This window comes from Gossypium hirsutum, chromosome D08 (assembly GCF_007990345.1).
Source record: "Gossypium hirsutum isolate 1008001.06 chromosome D08, Gossypium_hirsutum_v2.1, whole genome shotgun sequence".
Classification (NCBI taxonomy): Eukaryota; Viridiplantae; Streptophyta; class Magnoliopsida; order Malvales; family Malvaceae; genus Gossypium; species Gossypium hirsutum.
The window spans coordinates 2,954,469-2,971,368 of record NC_053444.1 but is presented as its reverse complement, the minus strand read 5'-3'; the positions used below and the strand labels follow the sequence as shown (position 1 = coordinate 2,971,368).

Below are 16,900 nucleotides of genomic sequence, written 5' to 3'. Positions count from 1 at the left end.
GAGTTTCAATAACTTGGAGAAGAAAAATTGGTGAGGACTTGATTGAATTTTCAAAAGCTTTAGGAATATTTTTCAGTAAAACGCAAGGGTTTTAAAAGAGTTTTGAGATGGAGAATAATGAGAGAAGACTAGGATAGAGAGAGAGAGTTAGGTTTTCAATTTAATAAAATAACATATAGGGAATTTTAGTAGAACCGGGGAAGGACTTAAAAGTTGAGTAGATGAAGAATTGGCCTAAAAATCATCAAAAATTAATTTAGAGTGGCATAGGTAGAACCTAGAATACGAGGGAAACTCAAAAAAACTTTGACCATTAGGCTACATGTGCAGAAAATTTTAAAGAGTTAAAAAAAAAATTTATAAAACTTGAACCTAAATTTCTCAAGACTTCCTACTAGGTTTCTAACAAATAATGCTAATTTTTAATTCTTAAATATTCCGAGAATTCTAACCCCCTAACTTTTTGGATGCTTCATAGAGATAATTATTGTACAATGCCTCAAGATAGATAACTCCTGAAGCAAATTTTTGCTTCGAAGTTTTCATGTCTCAAGACATATAGTCGTATGCCTCGAGACTTGCGTACCAAAGTCCCTTAAAAATATTTCAAACATCTTAAAACACTTTGGTATTAACCAAAAAATATTTAGATAAATTAAAACGCATTTAAAACATATTTTTTAGTATTTTGCAAGTCTTTGAAAATGCTTTGATAAAATTTTCAATCATATTTTCACCAAATGATTTAGGACATATAAAAGAAATAAAATTTGTCTTAAATGTTGTTGTATTAAAAGTTTGAGACATCAAAGCTAACATATATATTCAGGGTTTAAGTTTACGTATCATTAATATAAGGATGTACATTATAATAACATAGTTATATATAAGGATACGTATAATTAATAATCTACCTTAATTATATAATGTTAATTATATATTTTACAATCTACTATAAAATTAGTTAAATATTGAAGGTTCTGGTTGCATATCATTAATAAAAGAATGCACATTATAATATTATTATTGTATAATTATTATACATTCATAATTTATTTATATATAACAATTTATATATTATATGCAGTTAAACGTGTATGTATGCTTTTCTTTTTGTAATATAATATGTACTAAATATAATTACATCTCACATTATAAAATAAATTCATATTATAATATTTATATTAATTATATAAATATTAATTATTTTTTCAAATTTAAGGATTCTGATAATTCCATCTCATTGTTTAGGTTTACGAATAGAAAAAAAAATGATTCAAGAACAGCTAAATAAGATTTAAGAAAATAAATGTTAAAGAATATATCTTCTTCTAATAAAAAAATATTACATTTAATTTTATTATTAATTATTATATTTATTTTTAGACAATATTTTATCATGTATGTCACTTATTTGCGTAAATTGTAATAAATGTTAAAGGTAGTGATAAAGCTTAGCCTTATATATATAAGAGGTCTTGGGTTAAAATTTTGTTGGAACCATTTATTTTCTAACCGATAGATTTGGATATCTGATTCGAACTTGAATCCCTAATTATAAAAATACGGATTTAGATAATGAATATTTAAGGGGGTTTATATGTATCTGCAATGGATGATAATTTTAATATCCAAATATGAAATTCAAGTCGAATGTTTGTGGATATTTGAATTGTCATCCCTAGTTCAAAATAAGGGGTTAGATCGATTGACACTCAAATCGGTTGAACCAATAATTAAACTGATTTTCTCTCTTTTTTTTTTAATTTTTATAATTTTTAATAATTTATTCAATTGAACTGAACAAAACTGATTGGATCGAGAACAAGTGATCTAATCGATTCGGTTCTAAAAACCTTAAATTCAACCACAAGTAAAATGAAAAAGGACTTGTGGTCAAGTCTTCAATCCACGTCAATATTAAATTTAATCCCTAAACAATTTCCACTCTTACCACTTGTAAAAAAAAAGTTAATTGGCTTTCCCTTAGTTTAAAAATAAAAATATAAGTACTAAATTTTAAATTTAATAAGAGTATAAGGACTTCTTTCATATTTTAACCAAAATAAAAAAGAGTTGTCACTTACTTTCTATTAATAATTAATAGCGGAATTTGAGCTGGAACTGGTTGAAAACAGGAAAAGATGAGTAAGTTCACCGTGTAACGTGCAAACATACATCATGGCGTGTGGACTATGGAAAAAAGGAGGTGACTAAATTGACATTTCCTAAATGGGATTTTTCATTTTATTAATTAAAAATCAGAGATTTAATTGGAATGAATTTAGATAAAAATATTAAGCTCGAAAAATAAGTTTGAACATAAAAATTAAGCTATTTAAAATACGAATCGAATTTGAGCTTGAACTTAAACATTTAAAACTCAAGTTTGATTCGACTTAATTCATTTTTTATGTTTATAATATATACTATGTTATATAGTTGTATATATAACTTACAACATATAAAAACTAAATTTATAATAATATATAATACTATAATATAAATATTAAAAAATATAAGATATATATAAAGTTTTAATAAATGAAAGATATATAAATTTATTTAGGTTAAATTATGTAATAAATTTATATATTTTTTCACAAATTTAGAATTTAGTTATTGTAATTTTATTTTTAAGAATATTGTCTCTCTATTTTTTAAAATTTAAAATTCAGGTCTAGTTGTTAATATTGTTTTTTTTTGTTAAATTTATTGATGTGGCATTTTAAAATTAAAAAAAGAACTTACTTAGTAGCCATGCAACTACAAAAATAACGTTATAATAAATTTGAATTTAACAAAATAATTTTAATAGTATTAATAATTAGACCTGAATTTTGAAATATTAAATTTAGAGGGACTAAATTATTAAAAATAAAAGTAAAAGGTTTAAATTTCAAAATTGTAAAGAGTATGGAGTTATGGCATATTTTAACCAAATATTAAATATTAAATATAATTTAAATATTTAGAAAAAAATATGGGTGATCATAAAAGGAGTTTGGTCTAGCTATTTTTTTTTTTTTACAAATATAGATGAAATTTGAGCAATATTTTTAGCTCATATATCGAATTGGACAAAGTCTGAACAAAAATAAATTATGTTATTATAATGTTTAAGCCCGACTTGAATTGGGTATAACTCGGCCCATAAATAACACCTCTACTTAAAAAACAATAAAGGGTAAACTGCACTTAAAGTCACTAGATTATTAGTAAGTTTACGTTTTAATCACTCAATTTCAGAGAGTTATAAAATGATCATTGAACTATTCGAAAATTTTTATTTAAGTCACTTGACTATTAAGATTTTTTTTAAAAGTATGGCTAGGAAGCTCCAAGCAACGATCAATACGGTGGATCAATACCCATCGACGAGTAAACGTACATACTTTAGATCCAAGTCGATCTAACAGTTAGTGTCAGAGATCAGAGAAAAAAGTTGTTTAGATTCAGTTCACAATTTTGTGACGTTCAAAGTTGTTTCATAAAAAAAATTGAACTGTAAAAAATAATGGAAAGGAGAAATTTCAATTAGTGCAAGCAGTAGAACGTCATAGAAAAGTGATTTTAACAACCCAATGACTTAAATAAAAATTTTCAAATAATTTAATGACTATTTTGTAACTTTTTAAAATTGAGTGACTAAAATGAAAACTCACTAATAATTTAGTGACTTTGTTTGTAATTTATCCCATGGAAGAGAAAGGAAAGGTTGCAGTAATAGTAGGGTAGGATAGGGTAGGTATATGATAGGACAGCTTCGTGTATTTTGCAGAAAAAAACACACCCTTCCTCTCTCTCTCTTACTTTTTTCTTTCTCTCCCTTGACTTTAAAAAACATTTGCATTTGCATTTTCACACAGATTAAAGGTTGGTGTTGCCCCCATTTGCCCCCCCTTTTTTGCCCTTTTGATGAATGTGTGTAAGTGGGTTGTGCTTGCTCTTCGTCTCTCTTTCAACCCTAAAACACTGAGTCCATTCCTCCAACTTTTTCCTTCTTGTTTTTGCTCTTTCTTCATCTACTCTAAAACACCCAAGGTTTGCTTTTGTGATTGTATAAGTTTAATCTTAAATCTTTAATCTTCCATCTCGTTGTTTCTAATTCTGGGACTCTTCTGCATCTCTATTCTTTGCTATTTTTTTTTCTTTGCCTTGTTTGTACGTTCAATGTTGAAGCTAAGCTTAGCTTTCCTTATTTCATAAATGATTTCGCCATTTTTTTTCTTCTTCTTAGTTTCTGGGTTTCTTCAACTCTTAATGTTTCTCGACCCCATGGATCTAAACTAGATGCCCTTTATGTTCTTTCAAACTGTTATTTGATTATGGTTTCTAGCCCTGTAAAAATTCTCGTTTTAGCTTCAAAGTTTTCATATATTATCAAACAATTTGTGCTTTTTTTAATGGAATTTTGATAATCTGTTTGATGTAGAGAATTTGGTAACCAATGGCATCTCCTCAAATTTATGGATTTTCTGTTTGTTCTTTTGTGAGTTAACCCCACATAAAATAACGTTTCCCTACATAAACTGAGTAACAAATTTTATTTTTTCTTTACTTTCACTTTGATCAATCAAAAACCCAGAATCATGCTTCAAATTCATACCCTTTCCATCACATAAAATAACGTTTTTTTTTTCTTGTCCTATTTAATGGCAGGCTAAATATGGATGAAGACCCAATCAAAGATGAAGAGAGAAAGGTAATGTTATGTTGAAGATAAATGACAGTGTTGATTATAAGGACAGTATCACAATCAGTGTGCTTCTTCTTGTTGTTGTGGTGACTGTTGTGTAAACAGTACAACAAGAGATTAGCTTTTTCATCAAATGTTATCCATTGAAAACCCTTCATCAGATCCTTCATGTTCTCCCCAATTCACTGGTAGTGATGATGAGGTAGATCTGCTGAAGCAGCCATCTCTTGATCATCATCATCATAAGAACCCACTCCCCAATTTCTCCATAAGGTAAATTTCATAACTTTATTTTGATAATCCATTGATGGGTATTTATTCCAACACTCTTTTCTTTGATCTCTCATCTTAAAATGACTTTTGTTGGGTCAGATCCAGAGCTCAATGTTTATATTGACACATCGCCGAATCTTGTCCCCTATTTTGGTCTCTCGGGACCTTAACTTTTTCTTATTTGTACATGAAATTTCATCTTGGACCAAAGTTGCTACCTTTGTACAACAAATAGTTTTCTTTATTTCTTTTTTGTATTTTGGGTGTTTAGTTTTACATATATATATACATAGATTGTTGAATCTTGGGTTTTTGTTTTTCTGATTGGCTGGTTACTAACAACAGAGATAATTTTGACTTTTTTTTGTAGAGATTACGTGTTCAATGGCCGGAGCAAGGATATCAACAAGAATTGGCCTTTTTCTTCAGAAAGTTTACAACTTGTTTTGAAACATGGCATGAAGGATCCATTGCCACCATTTCAGCATCTTGATATTGTGAGAAACCAACCCAAAGAGACACATGTGGTCGAAACCAATCCAATTGAGAAGCAAAGATCAACCCATCATGGGGTACTAGATTCATATGATATAGACTCGGTTCTCGTTGACAAGCAATCCATTTCAGTGGAAGAAGGATCATCAGCCCAAGTTAAAGCTGTTGTTGCTTTGAAGTCTCAAAAGACTGAAAAAACAACTAAACCATCAGGCAAGAAGTGCAGGTTGATAGTGAAATTTGGTGGTCATTCTGATTGTAGCTCTACCGAAGATATTGCTTCAAATTGTTCCGTGGTATCGGAATCAATGGGTTCGAAAGTTTGCCCTGTTTGTAAATCATTTTCTTCTTCTTCTAATACCACTTTGAATGCTCATATGGACCAGTGCCTTTCTGTTGAGTCAACTCCCAAATGGACAGTGGATTCTAAGCTTACAAGGCATAAAATTAAACCAAGGAAAACAAAACTGTTGGTAGATGTATATGCTACTGCTAAATCCTACACATTAGAAGAGCTTGATAGGAGGAATGGTAGAAGCTGGGCCCTTGCTTCAAACATCTCTGACTTTGAAGGACTTGAAATGTGTGATGAAGGGAAAAAGAAAAGAACAAATTCCCAAAATAATGGTGAGGGTACTGTCGATTTAGGTGCTGTTTATGTTGATGCTAATGGCACCAAGCTTCGGATTTTATCGAAAGTTAACGATGTGCCAGTGCTGGTTCCATTGCCACCAGTGTCAAAACATGGTGATGATCTTGGACCATCTTACAAGTCTTTGAAAATAGGTAAAGGAAGCAAAAAGAAAAGGTGTCATGCCCTAAAACATCACAAGTATCTCAAACATGAGGATGCTCCTCAATGCAGAAAAAATTGCTCTCATAAGACCCCTTCTTCAATGGTACACATCTCTTTCTCTATATGGTCTTCTCTTAGTTGTTGAATGCTCTCCATGATTTTATAGCTTGTGGTTATAAATTTTGCATGCAGTGACTATGGTATCTACTCAGCAAATTTTAGCTTTTCATATTTTAATGCAAATATTTTGTGATATATTGAAGGATTCAATGTTTGGTAATTTGTTGCTATACTGTTCTTAAACAGATAGTTGGAGGTCGAGAAGGATATCGTGAAGAAGAAGACAGTTGCAAGAGTGTGGAACTGTGTGTGTCGAAGCAAATAAAATCCAATGATACTAGAAACTTTAAGGAAAGTGTGTGCTATAAACAAGAAGGTCTTTCAAGGAAGCCTAATAATCAAGAGAAAACTGGGGACTTGCGGTTTCAGAGTGATCAATCTCATGAAGGTGGTCGTGTTATGGAGAGAAATTGTGTTCGCAAGTTAAAACATTCTTCTAAAAACCCATTTTCTTCTCCTAGGAAATGTGCGAGGATAGAAAAGCCTGTTTATGAAGCACTGGTTATCTGTAGAAAGGAGCGTTCTTTGGGAATGAAGAGAGTAAGGAGTGCCTTGTTTCAAGCCAGCATGCAAAACAAGGTGGAGAAGCCGCTTCACCAACGTGAGCAAAATGCAAAACAGTCAATCAGCGAAGACCGTCCCTGTCTAGATGATGACCATACAATGAGATCTTTGAACTCTAACGAAAATTGCACATCTTCGTTGAGTGAAATGATGGTTGATATTGATGCAAATAGTAATCCTGATTCGCCTATCGCTGATACTACAACAACTATTAGTCATCAGTTTTCCGCACCCAAATGCTTCAGCTTTTCCTTGCAAAAGAAAAAGATATCTGCTAGCAGCAGGTCATCAATGATTGAATCTGGTTCTAACTTGGTTAAGAAACATTCAACAAGGGAGAATCGACTTCATTTTATGGCAGAAATAGATGAGGCAATAGCTCGGGATTATGAGGCAGATCAAGAATGTAAATTGGTGCATGATGATGCTAAAAATCAACGTGAGGGGAACGAGATTACTGAAGAACTACCATCGGAACCTCACTCTTATTATCATGATGAGACAGAGAACATGTATTCTTCTACTGGAGGCAGTGAGGATATTCTGGATAAACTTGATGGTTTGGAATCTGTTGAGGAGACGATTACTAGTTTGAGTCGGTCACTAGGAACCAAGCCTGGCAAACTGAGTAATATTCCCAATAAAATATCTGATTCTTTTCAAACTAATGAAGATTACACCGGCCCTTTGTGTGGGGGTGAAGGACTAGTATTTCCTACTGAGCGAAATCTTGTTGATAAACCAAATATATTTTGTGCTGAAGTTGGTCTCAATATAATTGGACAAGCTGCTAATGTAGGAGAATTAGATTCTGATGTGGCACAAAGCAACTCATTTCTTGAGGTTGATCCAATACTTATTCCTGGTCCGCCAGGATCGTTTTTGCCAAGTCCTAGAGATATGGGCTCTGATGATTTTCAAGGAAATGCATCAACAGCCAACCAGATTCGATCCTCTCGAGATCAGCTTGATTTGGTAGATGGGGACTCATCAGATTCACCCCTATCCGTATTGTCAACAATCTCTAATTCTATGGAAGCCAGGTTCGATTTGAAGTATGAAGAACCATTAGCATTTCTTGGTGCTCCTGCAGCTATGGAAACGGATAGATCTGGCTACTCTACTGCCAAGTCTGACACCTTAGTTGAGAATGGTGTTGCTGTGGAACATACAAGCCCGGGACAGGAAAGAACTTTTGAAGGAGAGAAATTTCAGGTCCCTCGAATATCTATTGAAAAGAAGCCTTTCTTTTCCAAAAATGATGATCAACCATGCTGTTGCCAAACAAAAGAGAGATCCTTCCAAGGTTTTGCTCTAAATTATCATGAGTCACAGCTACTAAGGCGACGAACAATGGCTTCGATGATGGTGCCTGCCATCAGAACGCAAAATGGTGCCAATCCAGGTTTCGGTCCCAATAATTTGGCGGCAAGACCAGAAACATTTTCTCTGACAAGTAATGCAGAACTAGGATCTGAACAAATGGTTCTCCCTGTCATGAAACCTCCTTTAGGTCCCATCCCTTTTAAAGGATGCCCCGATGGTGGTGTCAAGCTTTCTGGTCACGGTGTATGTGATTCTGCTAGTCCATCCTCATCTAATCCCGTTCTCAGGCTAATGGGGAAGAACTTAATGGTGGTTGACAAGGAGGAAGAAGCATCTATGCCACTTGGTCAAGGCCGGCCATGTGCCCAGAGTGATAACCGGAATCAAGACGAGATGCCCTTCCATCATGCAATGCGTCCATGTTCTATGATCTTCAATCAGAATCCAAATGATTTGGTGGAGCGAACTTTTGACGCCTACTTGACAAATGGCTATAGAAACCGTGCCACTCTCGCAACCCCACCACAAACAACTCTACAACTTCCGGTTGGCTTGTTCCTCGACGAGCATAGGCATCACAGTTTCACTACCTCTATGGAGCCATACAAGCTACTTCCAACTGCAAGATGCAATATGGAGAAAGTTTCAACTCTAGACTGCAAAGATAGGAGCGAGGAATCTATTGTTTGCAGTAAAGAAGTCATTGTCATCGATGATGATCCCAAAATTGAATCGAACAAGACAACTGACATTGCAAAACGGTCTGAAGTCTCGGGGGACACACATGGCATATCAAAGCCATTAGATCGAAATCATAGTATTGCAAACCACAGGTATCCAGTAGTGATACAAAATAACAACTTCCATGGAATCACTTCAAGTTCTTTCATGGGAACAAGTCATTTCATATACTATGCTCCCAATTTGTCTTAGATGGTCCGCGTATCGGCTCATTTTTTCGTATCAAACTTGCTATCGAGTCTGAAACTCGAGCTTCTTTTTCGGGGGATTGAAAATGATGGCAGTTTGATGTAATGGATTTTGGTTGCAAGTTGGAACAACAATTGAGAGATTTTAGAGATTGTATTTATAGTCTTTTTAATTCACTTATTGTTGGGCAAACTTTATGCAGCTTTTTTTATTCTTTTGCTCAAGCAAGTCTTGGATGAATAGTATACATACACACACACATATATATATATATGTATAAGCAATCTTTGAATAAAATTGACACACTTTAAAAGGCAATGGAGTTGGGTGTTTCTATAGATCATACAAAGAATTTTATTTATTTTCCTTTTTTTTATGGAACTGCTTTACTTCTCTGAGATCAGTTTTGCTATTGTTGAGGAAAAAAAGGATTTCTTTTTTAAAGTTTAATTTATAATTTTTATAATATAAAATTAAACATTTTATATTTAAATTAGTAAAAATAATTTAAAACATTTTTAAAAAATAAAAATCATTGAATTAAACCACTTCGAACCACTGCAATTAGGGGTAAGCAAAATTAAAAATCGAAAAAAATCGAATTTCGAGTTAATCGAATTATTTGAGTCAACTCTAATAAGTAATTCAAGTCTTGAGTTGAATTTTACAATTCGAATAACTGGAATAATTCAAATAACAGATTGGTATAAATACCTTTTTGGTCCCTGTCAAGTTTAAAAATGAACAAATTGATCTCTTTCACAACAAAAATTAAAAAGAAAATTCAGAATAATTTTAAAAGATTCAAAATATTTATAAAAATTTCAAAAATATTTTTTTTAAAAATTCTAAAAAATATATAAAGAAAATTAAAAAAATTAAAAACTGTCTAGAATAATAATTTTAGGATCTAAATAAGTTAATTAATTATTTGAGTTTATCATACTAAAGTATTTTATTATTATTTTGCTTTGAAAAAATTTTCAAATATATATGGTTTCAAATTTATGTGCTCTAACATGAAATTAGTTATACTGTAACAAGATTTTAATTTGACATGTTTAATTTTTTAATTTAATCCTTGAACAATTTCACTTGATTCAACTCGACTCGACTCGAATTTCATTTCACTCGACTCGATTTGAAAAAAAATTCAAATCTAGTTAGGATGATAAAATAGGACTCATCAACTTGATTAATTAGAAATTTTTTCACTCGAGTTGATCGAAAGCTCACCTCTAGCTGCAATGGTAATTGTATTTTTTTTCAGCTTGATCATATTACTCGTTAAAAATAATAAAATATAATTTTATATAATAATAATAATAATAATAATAATTACATTTAACAAAAATGACAACTCTAGCTTTCACCCTTAAATTTTACATATAAATAGAAGTTTAAGGTTAAATTCAAAGGATAGTCATTGTATTTATCGATTTATATTAATTTAGTCCTATTTTATTTCCTTAAAATCGGTATCTTTACTTTTCAAATTATTTAGTTTTAATCATTTAAGTAATACTTTTTTTCTTTTAAAATATTAAATCATAATCACGTTTAGTCGTCAACATTTATAATTTTTGTAAATTTAATTTTCTATTTTTTCTTCTTTTCTTTTGCTTTAATTGAACACTTCGAAATTGCAGTCATGGAAACCAACGAATATTTCATTTCATAATTAATATTATTTTATTTTATTTTATTTTATATGTCAAGTTAAGAAATGGTTTTTTTGTTTTTTTAAAAACTTTATAAACATTTTCAAGAAATTATGAAAATTTTAAAAAATAAAAACGTAAAAAGATACATAAAAATTGATAAAAGTAAATTATAAAAATAAATAAATGAAAAAGAAGAAGAAAGTGTTAGATAATATTAGAGATGAGATCGAAATACATGCAATTAAATTTAGGTATAATGATTTATTTGGTCTTTCAATTTTATAAAGAAAAAGTCATTTTAATTCTTTATTTAATTTTTCGCCTCTTTTATCGTTGAACTTGCATGGTTTCTTAAATCACCCAAAAATGGATAGAAAAATTAGTCTTTTAACTTTGTTGACATGACATTCACGTGGAAGTTTACGTGTATGTTATGTTAACAATTAATTAATTTTTATACTCTTTTAATAATTTTTAAATTTAAAATTTTAAAAAAATTAATTAATTGCTAATGTTCACATGGCGATCCACATGTATGCTACGTTAATAAAGTTAACAAATGTTAATTAGGAAATAATTATATGAAACAAAGACGTCACATCGTCATGTATCATTTGCCAATTATTTAGCGTCATTTCAACGTCTTTTTCTATGTCATTACACATCATTTTGGTAATATTTTTTATCATAACTCATGAACTCTAGACTCTAGGCTTTGTATCTTAGAATCCTAGATCTTACCTTGGACCCAAGATTTACGATTTAAAGTCCAAAGACCAAGGTCTAGGATTTAGAGTTCAAGGTTTATGGTTTAAAATTAGGTATAGAATGATATGTCGTCTTTGTTTCGTACAAATTTTTTTATATCAATTAGTTTTTAAAAGATAAATTTAACAAAATCATAAGTTCAAGAGTGGAAAGAGGCTTAAAATGGACTAAAATGATTTTTTATAGCTCATTGTTGGGGTGCTTTAGTTAACTTTGACTGCTCTGCTGTAGATGGTAATAAATAAATAAAATAAAGAAAAAATAAGATTAGAAATATACTCGCATGTCATACCCAACTGAACATCACAACTACGATAAAACCAAACAAAAGCCGTCCGACATTTTCAGCTTTGGACTTTTGAACGCAAAAGTTAGTGGTTGCTGGCTTGTCTCGTCTCGTTTTCGTATCTTCTCGTCTCTTTTCTTCTCGTCGGAGGTCAAAAAATAAAAACCAAACAAAAAACATACTGGACTTCGAAATAACGACGAGATGGAGAACCACCAATCAACATCCGCCACGTACACCACCATCCCTATCTCAGCTTCTGACGTCCTCTCCCGCTCCCTTCACAATCTTTCCGTCACCCTCTCCCGGCACCTCCGCCCCTGGCCTCAGCTCTTGGGCTCCGGTTCCCAATCTTTCTCCCGTCCCCACTCTTTTCTATCTCACGCTTCCGCTAACATGCATTATTTTCGCGCCAATTATGCCGTGGTGATCGCCGCCACATCCGCCTTCTCACTCATCGGTTCTCCACTTTCCCTCCTCCTCTGCTCGGCCGTTTTCGCTCTTTGGTTCCTCCTCTACTTTTTTCGGGAGGATCCACTCGTGTTATGGGGCCACAGTGTCAACGATCGCTTCGTGCTGCTAGTTTTAGCTTTCCTTTCTGTGCTGGCCGTCTGGATTTGCGGAGTATTTCAAAATTTGTCCTTAGGGTTAGGGATTGGGGTCCTCGTCTGCGGCGTCCACGCTCTTCTTAGAAACTCCGATGGACTCTTCCTCGATGAAAACGACGCCGTGTCCACAGGATTGGTCCGCTCTGCTCCATCGACTACTACAAATTTGTAGAAATTTAAAATTTCTTCTCATTTTTAATTCAAAATTGTGGGTCAAAGAGTCGGAATTGAGAGGTTTGCTTTGATTTTTCATTTTTTTTTCCATTGATTTGAAATTTGAAGTTTGTCTGATTCTTTTTGAAGTTTTGTGTTCAAGCTTTGCATCATAGTATTGTAATCTGTTTACTACAGCAGTTAAACTGAGATCAAAATTGTTGTTTTCTTCATATTCTTCCATTTCTTTTTCTTTCTGGGTTTGATCGAATTGAATCGGATTTTCTTTTTACTTTGGGGATTCACACATGGTCGGTTGAAATTTACTGAGATTGAGATTGAGCTTTTCATACATTGTTGAGCAAAACCTGAAACTTTTTTCTGTTGAGATTTTAGTTGAAATTCAGCTTGATTTTCTTCCCATTTCTGAGCGCTCAACCAGTTCCAAATTGATAATGTAATCTTGATAGGAGAGGATCAGCATTTGCAAAATAAGTAAGTTTCGACGTCCAGTATCTCCTCTCTTCTCACAAGAAAGTTTGACTCGATTCATATAGATATTGTTTCGATTGAGTATTAGTTTAATTAATATTGTTGCTATTGCCATGGGTTTGTATCGAAAAAGAAGACCTGTCCTAATGTCAGTATCTTCTTCAATTTAAGAGCTCGGAAGGAAATAGGGTATATCCTCGTATCCTTGAACAAAATCTTTCCTTGCCCACACTTACTTTCAAGCTTTGCTTGCAATGTGACCGAGCAGATGATTCTGCCAGTTATCTCGTGACTCTCACCATGTAAAGTGCTTGCCTCTATCTGCAACAATGGAAGCAATTCCCAGAAGCTCCACCTTTGACTTAAGCCTCTTACGGAAGCAAGCCAAGTTTGGATTTCGAACGCGTAAGCCAACGAATCTGTCGCAATTCCGGGGAAGAGCTTTTGCACGGAAAACGTCCGGCGCTGGATGGATAACAAACTACTCTGTACATGATCAGATTGTGAACCCCCTCCAGTTCCGCATGAGAATGGTGGTGATGGGTGAAGAAAAGTCATCTTACCAAGTTGAGTTCTCTCGAGGTTTCGTGTTTACCGGTTAGTGACTCCGGTTAGTGACTCTTGGTGACATATAGACACCAGGGAACAATGCCCATCTCTTGTGCCTATGTACGTAATCAAGCCAAGTTTAAGACCTTATATTATTAGATTCAAACTCGAGCTAAATTCAACATTTATTTTTAAGTTAAACTCATTTACCAATATCTCAAGTATACCCATTGTAATTTCATCTCATCATCTGTCAATGTAGGCTACAGTTGATATTTTTCAATTGAAAGGCAGGATGCATTGTCTTTCTTATTTGATCCTAGTTTCTGAGAAACTTTTTAAGCATTGGTTTTTATATTCATACTTTATTATATAATTAAAACCAAATTAAATAATATATGTATTTATTTTTATTATATATAAATATAAGACGAATATGACACAAATATACGAACTATCGAATATATTTATAATAGTAATTTTTAAGTAACTTGATTGGAAAAAAAATTACCCTCTGAAAGACTTTAGAGCTTATTACACCACACCACCACTTTATCAAAGTATCCAAACGAAAAAAGTTATTACTAATATTATTTAGTAATAGGTATCAAACATAGCATCCTAAGCCTGACCGACCCTTAATTCATTGCATATTTCTGAGTCCATGAGCGAGCAGTGCTCTCATATTTGGCTCTATCAGTCTTATACATGTGAGCAATCTCAGGCACCAGAGGGTCATCAGGATTTGGATCTGTGAGAAGTGAGCATATTGAAAGCAGCACCTGCAATGGGTACATAACACACATTTTGCAAGTTATTAAGAACAAGATTCCTTAACAGAAGACACCTAAATAGGTGTTGGTTAATAATAATGTTCCATGTTCGGGCTTGAATCGTATTTTGATGGTAATTACTGTTGTCTGCTTGTGACTCATGAGGATTTCATGATAGGGATTACATTAATGCTTCGCAGTTTTTACTCATCCTTCTAATACCAAGTTTATGAGGCGTTTTCCTTGTGTTAATGCACTACATAACCAAACGAGGCATAAGTATATTTACCTTGGATATGGTAAGGGCAGGGCTCCACTGCTCCTTGAGAATGTCAAGACAGATGCTTCCATTGCTGTTGATGTTTGGATGGAAAACCTTTGTTCGGAAAGAAACCTTAGCATAAAGACGACAATCAGCTCAAGAATAACTCGAACGAAACACCTAGTTTTTCCGATGTAGTATATAACATATACATAAATACATAAATACGCCAACTTCAGTAACCAAAATAAGCTATAGATATAGCAATTAATAAGCTACACTTTTGAAGTAAAAAAATCAAAGGCACATAGATTGGATCATAGCAACAAGATAACAAACACAAACAAAAAGGCTTTTCTAATACATGTTCAAGGCATTCATTTAAACTTCAGTGAACCAGTGTTTGAAGACGCAAAAACCAAAACAGGGTTGAAACATGGACACCATTACAAGGCCCATTTTTAGCATATTTTAAATAATAAAACTCCCCGAACGTGATTATTACAGTGTATCTAGCTTTATCCCAAACACCAATAACCCGCAAACATACATACATACATACATACATACTTAGGTATATACACATGATAGAACATATTTGCACTTTTATTTTTTTAAAAATTACCTTGGGAGGCTTGAATGGATAGTCTGGGGGGAAGTGAATGGAAACAAGAAATAGTCCTCCAGCAAAAGGACTGTCTGCTGGGCCCATAATTGTTGCTTGCCAGTGGAACATATCGTCACCAACAGGGCCTGTATACAAGCAAAATATTATTTAAACAATAATAATAATAAATATCATGAAAAGGTACAATCTGACCGTGTTCTCTTCTACACCACTGACAATTATTAGGGTTTTTGGATATATTAATCAAAATATCTCTTATGTATCTAAAAACAAGAACCAGTTGCCACTTTCAAAGCAGAATCAAATTAAAACTGACACCTTAAACCAACACTACTATAATATAATCGAATTATCAGCCACTGGCCGTTGTTAGGGTTTTTGGATATGTTAATAAAAAATATCTCCACACTTTCATAGTGGAAACAAATTAAAATAGACACCTTAAATCAACTATATTATATATATCAAATTATCAGCGGATCTTCAAGTAAACTATCAAAGAATACCATATAAAGACATAAATTCAACAAATTGAGTGATTCAAAAAGTAAACACAGACCAGCACTGCAAGATGCAGGAGGGTCCTTCTGCAGATCTTTCAACTCCTTATTAATCCGCTTTGAAGCCATGGGGATTCAAAAAAACTCGCCAAGTCTCGAACAAATAAACAATAAGGTTGGTAAACTGCAGCAAAAATCAATATTGGATTAAAATAATCAAAGATCTAAATCAACAACCACAGCAACAAAAAAATCCCTTTTCTAAATTAATTCATAGTCAACCCGGTCAACAGAAAACCTAATACGAGATTTTCAACCTTATCCTAAAATTTTCAGGATAAAATTACTGATGAAGCGGTGGCAAGTGAAAATCTAGTGTGGAGGCACTTAAAAAACGATGAAAAAAAACATGAGATTAGATTAAACAGCTTAGTTATTTAAAAATAATTAAAAAAGAGAGAGAGAAAACGTTAAACGCCGATCCATCATAATCAGATTACGAAACGATGAGGGGAAAAAAAACCCGAAGAAAATACTAGTAAATTGAAACGTCAACATAACAGAGGGAAAATAAACCGAGAAAATCTCATATATAAAAAGTGAAGAAACTAAGTTAAATCTTGAAAAAAATAAGATAAAAATATGAATCTAAGAGGGGGGGGGGGAAAGAGAGAGAGAGAGAGGAACCTTGAATTTGGCGTTGTAGAGTTGGGCGTGGCGTATGGGAATAAGTGGAGCAGTAGAAGAAGAAGAATATATATATATATACACATATATTTGTTGGTGAATGACGAAATTGGTGCTTTGGAATTAGGATTTGGTAGCATTTATTATAAAATAAAATAAAATAAAATAAAAATTGTAATACAAACAAAAGGAGAAAGAGAAAGGTGGCGACGATTCTCTGCCACGCGGCCTTTTTTAACTCCTTTCAATTCATTTTCTTTTTTCCTTTTTAAAATATTGTGTTAGCCGATCAGTCTATAATTCTATAATTATAAATTTTATATTTTA

General features: G+C 32.6%; 3 protein-coding genes across 6 annotated transcripts; 2 read left to right on the top strand and 1 right to left on the bottom strand.

Moving 5' to 3' along the window:
* Positions 1 to 3,757: 3,757 nt before the first annotated feature.
* Positions 3,758 to 9,521, top strand: LOC107920088 (uncharacterized). 4 transcript variants are annotated; one of them, XM_016849608.2, is made up of 4 exons: positions 3,758 to 3,928; positions 4,663 to 4,972; positions 5,343 to 6,366; positions 6,570 to 9,521. In XM_016849608.2, the coding sequence occupies exons 2-4, from the start codon at positions 4,833 to 4,835 to the stop codon at positions 9,204 to 9,206; spliced, it is 3,801 nt and encodes a 1,266-aa protein (XP_016705097.1). In that variant the 5' UTR covers positions 3,758 to 3,928; positions 4,663 to 4,832; the 3' UTR covers positions 9,207 to 9,521. The 4 variants fall into 4 exon arrangements, with proteins under 4 accessions (XP_016705097.1, XP_016705098.1, XP_016705096.1 ...); XM_016849609.2 differs by having other exon boundaries at positions 3,797 to 3,876; XM_016849607.2 differs by having other exon boundaries at positions 3,868 to 4,044.
* A 2,604-nt stretch (positions 9,522 to 12,125) lies between these two features.
* On the top strand, positions 12,126 to 12,701 carry LOC107919803 (PRA1 family protein G2). Its single transcript, XM_016849170.2, has one exon. The coding sequence runs from the start codon at positions 12,126 to 12,128 to the stop codon at positions 12,699 to 12,701; it is 576 nt and encodes a 191-aa protein (XP_016704659.1).
* A 1,470-nt stretch (positions 12,702 to 14,171) lies between these two features.
* LOC107919804 (ubiquitin-conjugating enzyme E2-17 kDa) lies at positions 14,172 to 16,725 on the bottom strand. Its single transcript, XM_016849171.2, has 5 exons — positions 16,574 to 16,725; positions 15,946 to 16,070; positions 15,384 to 15,511; positions 14,786 to 14,890; positions 14,172 to 14,505 (listed from the first exon to the last, which is right to left on the bottom strand). Exons 2-5 carry the CDS (start codon positions 16,013 to 16,015, stop codon positions 14,362 to 14,364), a joined length of 447 nt encoding a protein of 148 aa, XP_016704660.1. The 5' UTR covers positions 16,016 to 16,070; positions 16,574 to 16,725; the 3' UTR covers positions 14,172 to 14,361.
* Between the last annotated feature and the right edge of the window lie 175 nt (positions 16,726 to 16,900).

What these genes read in the sequence shown, in the direction of transcription:
- LOC107920088 (XM_016849608.2), top strand. Translation starts at nt 4,833, where the DNA reads ATGTTATCCATTGAAAACCCTTCATCAGATCCTTCATGTTCTCCCCAA. An exon ending in CTCCCCAATTTCTCCATAAG is followed by an intron (nt 4,973 to 5,342) that starts GTAAATTTCATA and finishes TTTTTTTTGTAG; the next exon opens with AGATTACGTGTTCAATGGCC. An exon ending in ATAAGACCCCTTCTTCAATG is followed by an intron (nt 6,367 to 6,569) that starts GTACACATCTCT and finishes GTTCTTAAACAG; the next exon opens with ATAGTTGGAGGTCGAGAAGG.
- LOC107919803 (XM_016849170.2), top strand. Translation starts at nt 12,126, where the DNA reads ATGGAGAACCACCAATCAACATCCGCCACGTACACCACCATCCCTATC.
- LOC107919804 (XM_016849171.2), bottom strand. Translation starts at nt 16,015, where the DNA reads ATGGCTTCAAAGCGGATTAATAAGGAGTTGAAAGATCTGCAGAAGGAC. An exon ending in TCCTGCATCTTGCAGTGCTG is followed by an intron (nt 15,512 to 15,945) that starts GTCTGTGTTTAC and finishes GCTTGTATACAG; the next exon opens with GCCCTGTTGGTGACGATATG. An exon ending in ATCCATTCAAGCCTCCCAAG is followed by an intron (nt 14,891 to 15,383) that starts GTAATTTTTAAA and finishes CTTTATGCTAAG; the next exon opens with GTTTCTTTCCGAACAAAGGT.